The sequence below is a fragment of the Aulonocara stuartgranti genome (genome assembly GCF_965226115.1).
Source record: "Aulonocara stuartgranti genome assembly, chromosome: 3".
Taxonomy (NCBI): Eukaryota; Metazoa; Chordata; class Actinopteri; order Cichliformes; family Cichlidae; genus Aulonocara; species Aulonocara stuartgranti.
The window spans coordinates 45,555,718-45,561,717 of NC_138941.1; the positions used below are offsets into that span (position 1 = coordinate 45,555,718).

Sequence of the window (6,000 nt, forward strand, 5' to 3'; positions counted from 1 at the left end):
CAACATCATTAAAAGTTCTTGTGAATGATAACGAAAACTTAAACCCAACATGTATATTTTTTTATCGTGTTTTTAATAAAGAAAATGCTTATTAAGTCAGACCAGATGGCTCAGGAACAAATCCCTTCGTAAAAGGCTTAAGCACAAGAACACAATATGAAAACAAAACTTTGAAAAATAGTCTCTAAAGCGTTAAAGCTATTCCAGACAAATGCTTTGTAATATGTTACTCACTGATTAAAAACATACCAATTTAAGAAAAATAAATAAATTGATGTCACAGGTTTCTGAACATACTGAAATTCGGATGTTGTGGTAGAGTAAATCAAGAATGAAGGAGTAATTTGATGTGGTTCCTGCTGTCTTCACAGTTTACTTTCTACAGTTTACTGGATGGTACAAAGGGGACCATAGCAACATTGTCTGCAAAACAGAGAGCTGTTGTGTTGCTTAAGAGTGTGGCAAGAATCTGAGCGCAGTGGAGAGACTGGTGAGTATGAGCATTTACAGTACATAGCAACCATAGATCAGAGTTCAGATCTGTAGATGGACGAAGAGAGAAAGCAGAAAAACAAGTTGTGATCAATGTTTGCAAAATTGCTTATGAATCTTAAGTTTTCATATTACTGATGTAATTATTTTCATGTGTTTAACCAGCGTAACATTGAGTACTTACTCATTTTAATCACTGCTTTTGGCGCTTAGATGTTAATTTTGCTTCCCGTCCGTTAGTCTTTAATCATATCCTAATGACTTCTGCTTTGTAATATTTGTCATAATAATGTCTGTCATAATAATGAGATATATTTATAGCTGTTGGTGCTGCAGGTGGAGGTTGTATTTTAAGACCAGCACATTAGGTCGTTCAAGTCTAACCACTGCCATCTAAATTTGCTTCAAGTCCATTAAACAGATTGTTGCTGTCACTTCGCAGCACTGTTGGACATGTGTGATTAAACGCCCACATATCGCATGGAACTAAATAAATGTATGAGAGATATATTTATACTCGGTTGCCTGGTGAAGCATGAAAACTTCTATCAAATTATCACTTTTTATTCTTCTGTCACCTCTTTATCAACATATCAACAAGGAAAAAATGCACTTCCAGATTCTGCTGACATGCTAATTAACTATAGCAGTAAAGTAGAAGATTCAGCAAGGACAATTCACCATGTGCTACTCATCTATATGTGGGGGGTTTTTTTGTGTAGTTGATTTTTTTTGGGGGGGGGAGGGGTTGGGGGCGTTGCTCTTTTTATATAAATAATATATAATTTGTTATGTATAATTATTTATTTAAATGACTTAGGTAGGTGAAGCCAAAAATGCCTCGCAAAAATACGATATGGTTTCTTGAAAATAACTGAGTGGTTAAGGAAATTTACCTGTGAGTACAACTAGGAACTGCAACAATAATCAATAAGAAAAATAGTAACAGTAAGAGTAGGTTTTGATTTGGCAGAGTTGGCAGAGTTTTGTGTCAAGTGCCTTCCCCGTTTTTGGCCAGTGTAACTTACTAATTGAAACACTTTAATTTGAGTTTTCATAAACCATAGCTACTACAAGTAAAGGGTGTAATTTGATTACATCGGTTCTTTTTCACAGACTAATGTGACTACAGCTGTGGTCAAAGGTGACATGTTGGGCATGTTTTTGGAGTGACTGAGTAAGTCTTTGCAGCACACTGGAAAGTGCTGAGTTTGCTGGTAACGTATTTCACCAGTGCGGTCATTTTTTACCAGAGTTTGTTTCCAGTGAGTGAATATCTTTTTGACTTGCTCTCTGGATTTGTGATGTGTGTGTATGTGTCTGTGTCAAGCCAGCATGATCTTCATATAATTTCCCACATATATGTACAATTGAGTGAGCTTCTTCACAAACACATGCAGCTAAATGCCATTTACGACATTCAGATAATTCTAGCATGAGTATAGAAATCTGTGAAACCAGCTAAAGTGTGATTGATACCAACTTCTAGTCCTTAAAGTGAAACTTCATGCTTCTCATTTGGTGTTAATGTCTGAAATCTATGAAGTCTATTCGAGCTTCCTGGAAATAACACTTTTTGTTTTCACTTTACAAAGTCTGTGTGAAGCGATGGGCAGGTGGTCAGATGCACAAACATGCACACCGTTTGATCAAGGAGCCAAAGTTTGAGTCTTATCTGAGATTATTTTCAGTTATACTTTTACTTGCTGCTTGCATTCCAGAGTGCACAGGTTATATGTAATACGTCACCACTTGCAAAAACCATCTATAGAAAATTTTCTGAGTGCAGGTCTTTTCAATTGATATAATCTGCTAGCACACCAACTGTGTCTGCAAGACATAACTGCATTTCTATTTCTATTTAAATGAAGGCTATGCATGAAAACCCTAAATTAAACATAACTATAGCTTGACATTTACTGAAATTAAGATAATCAAGTCAATGTTAATAAAAGTTGTAATATATTTATATTTATTTTGTTGCAAAGCAGAAAGAAAGAAAGAAAGAAAGAAAAATGATGAATAAATACATCCCATCATACGTGTCATTCCTCGCTTTTAAACAAAATTAGTAAAGATCTGAGCCCCCGAGCTCTCCACTTTAATAATTCACACTTTCAGATTCATAGGTGGTAATGACCAGCTATTTTAAACATCCCCTTTGGAGCAGAAGGGGATGGTTTGTGATTGGTCACGACTGGCGGGAAGTCAGTAAGAGAGTAACAGTCCCGCAGGGACATGCTCCACTAAGCATCTCTTTCTCCAGCCAAGAAGCAGCACTTGGCACCACAGATAGGAAATTGATCAGATCCATTGACTTGGGTGTGTAAATGATGGTTTAACCCTCTCAGGCTCAAATTAAACTTTTTGTTGCTAATGCACAACCAAGTCCTGCAGTGGTACTTCTGAGTAAAAAAAAACTCATAAAATATGTATGTGGGGTAATCAAGTTGTTAGTTTTTAAGTGTTGCAAATCGGCAACGCCTGCCTTTAGAGGGTTAAGACTTCAGCCTGTGTCCAGGGGGGCATGTAGTAAATGAGGGAGATGTAGTTGATGTGAAATATGGCCTTAAACTCCCACAAGGGCTTTAGCCTCTTGCTAAGCATGCAGCTCTGTCCCAGTCTATTTCCAGCGGTGACTTATGCAGTCTAGTGTAAGGTACACTGCGCTTCTGTAAGAAGACACTTCTGCTCTGACAAGCAAAAGGCTGCTATGGTGAATATACTGGCTGACAGCAGGACCCAGGTGCATCAGCTGTGGATTGTCTAATAAAGAGTTGTTCATATTTATTCACCTAATAAAAGTCTTCTGAGCAGACATACTCTCCCTCCTCCTTTGGCTGATTAGCAGTATCTCTGGATAATCTATGAGTAAGTGCCTGCCTCAGAGGTGCTTAAAGGAGAAAGGGCTCATTTACTTCTGCTTTCGCAACATTCTGGCTTTGCCTACATTTGCTGTTGCACTTACATCATATGCCATGCAGATAAATGAGCATGACATCATGTTATACCATAATTGATGTTGTTAGACTAAAAGCAATTTGTAATAGGTTATATTTGTACTGTATACAACATTTTAGGCTTAACATAGCTAGAGGTAACCTGTGTGCAGCATTGAATATGGTTAACCACAATATTTTACCAGAGACATTGTAACACACTGTTGGTTTTAAAGGAACTGCACTGCAGAGGTTTGAGTTGTATCTGTCTGATTCCAACACGTGTATGGAAATGTGGAGTCTCAGACATGAAAATTGCAAAGTTCCAGAGTGTGCTCTGCTGGGACGGATACTTTTTATATTGAACATGTGTCCCTGCATCCATTGTCATTGTTATGTAGATGATACCGAGCTTTATTTATCCATTAATCCAGATTATACAAGTCAACTATACAAGCATGTCTTAAAGACAAAGGCCTGGATGACCTTGTATGAAATTCATACAAAACTTATTGTTCTAAAAAAGAGCTTATTTTAGCTACCCTCTTATTCAATCAGAGGTCAACAAAGCAGTAGATCCACATACGTATTTTACACAATTATGCTAAGATGTTAAGTTCTTCGAAGTCTCAAACCAGGGAGCGGTCATGTGTTAGGTCAATGTGTTAACCACTACCCTATGGGCCACTGTGTAAACACTATGAGATCAAAAGGATTAATATTTTATGATAATAAAGGAATAATATACATTTCTTTCCCATTTCCATCCACATCATGGTCATGTGTGGGCTTGCAACCTGTCACAGAGCTAACGCATAGAGTCAAACTACTACACACCAATAAACCTAAACCAAAGCATGTCTATGGGAGGAAGCCACAGTATCCCAATGCAACCTTCACAGATGCAGGGAGAACACGCAAACTCCGCCAGGTCGGATTCCAATCCAAGACCTTTCAGCCCTGGGGTGACGGTGCACCACTGTCCTGCCTCATTCCCATGTGGGAATTAAGAAATATACAGAACAGGATGAGGCACAATGAAAAAATTATATATTTTGCAGTCATGACTATTCAGTATTCGTGAGACTTTAATGTGTAAATCTCGTTGTTTTTTCACCAGATTTTTTGTCAATGTTCTGCTGTTACTTTTGCAAAACTCATATTTTACGTATTCCTACAATGGTTAGCATGGTTGGTGTAGTTCTATGAAGGCTGCAACATCATTTCACCTGAGTTTAACTTCAATAAGAGTCCAAGTCTCTCCTGAATGATGTAAGCAGGCAGCTACAGGGGTCAATTAATCAAGTTCAACAAATAATGAACAAATAATCATTATCATCAACCATACCTAAAGGTAGCTGGATTAAATGAACAAGCTGCATGACACAATAAAATGTAAATATGCCATAAGTGTCCACATGGACAGGTTATCCTGTAAGGTCTTCAAAGTTTCAGTTATTTCTGTGAGTTTGTGTGAAGATACATCAATTATGCTCAACATTGAAACTGGAATCATTGTATGATTACCTAATTTGGAAAATAATCTGATAACAGGTGACTGAATGCATGTTAATCCATAGTCTAGACTTCCAGATGAGTACTCCCCTGCATCTTTTCCCCCACATTCTCCATTATGGCTGCCTCTCTAAAGCATTCGTCCATGGGCAGCCATACTCGTGAGATGCCACAATTGAATGATCTATTAATTATTCAACTTGGCCTCACTGAATAATCTGTTCTTTTTTGCCTTTCTTCTTAAATGTCAAATGGGTAATACCACTCATCAATAACCCTAAGTGTGAAAGCTGCGACTGCATCCAGGAACCCCCAGTGTGGTGCCAAATTGCCCATCTGAAACCTTTCCCTCACGCCCCTCCTCCCACCATGCCCCTTCACACCCATGCACCACATATTCATTCAGTGTCATTATTTGGCAGACACCCACCTCCAGGGCAATCTCCTCTATCTGCAACTGCTTCATGGCACTGCGATTCCCATCCACATTTTTGTGGTAGTAAAGCACCATTACGTCATACTTCTTCATGATGGACTTGTAGTTCTTGGCACTGAGTTCATGGACCCGGTCTTTGCCATCATACTCAGGGATCTCCAAGCCCTTCTCTCCCCAGCACAGGGTCCCCAAAGAAGCGAAGACCCCTAAAAACACCCAGCACCATTTCATGGTTATTGTCACCTGTTCGTTGTAAGAACTCTTCTTCTCAATGCCTGGTGATAGCGGGGTAGAAGGGCAACTAAAATACTCTTAAAGAAGTTAATGTTGTCCCAAACACAACTTAGTGTCTTCTTCTTGTCCCGCAGGCTAGAGAAGAGCAGGCCTGACATTAATACCCTCCTTTTAAAACAGATTTGCACATGGTTTTGCTGATGTCACTAGCTAAAGAGGGTGGTACCATTTTCTGGGGCAGTAAAGGGGGCACAATACTGATCCTGCCCATCCGCAAGCCATTGGCTGTCTAAAATGTAGGAATGACAGTGGTGGGGTCAGTCAGGGTGGATAGTGCTCAGGAAAATAGCAAAGGGGGGGGCAACATAGGAGGAGCCATGTTTA

The 6,000-nt window shown here is 39.0% G+C and overlaps 1 protein-coding gene across 2 annotated transcripts in view; it reads right to left on the reverse strand.

Moving 5' to 3' along the window:
* The window catches only part of casq1b (calsequestrin 1b), a 28,736-nt gene extending 22,997 nt beyond the window's left edge, over positions 1-5,739 (reverse strand). For both annotated transcript variants that reach the window (XM_082520181.1, XM_082520180.1), the window contains exon 1: positions 5,377-5,739. In XM_082520181.1, coding sequence (XP_082376307.1) covers positions 5,377-5,613 — 237 coding nt within the window. In that variant the 5' untranslated portion in view covers positions 5,614-5,739. The remainder of the gene's footprint in view (positions 1-5,376) is intronic.
* Positions 5,740-6,000: the final 261 nt, after the last annotated feature.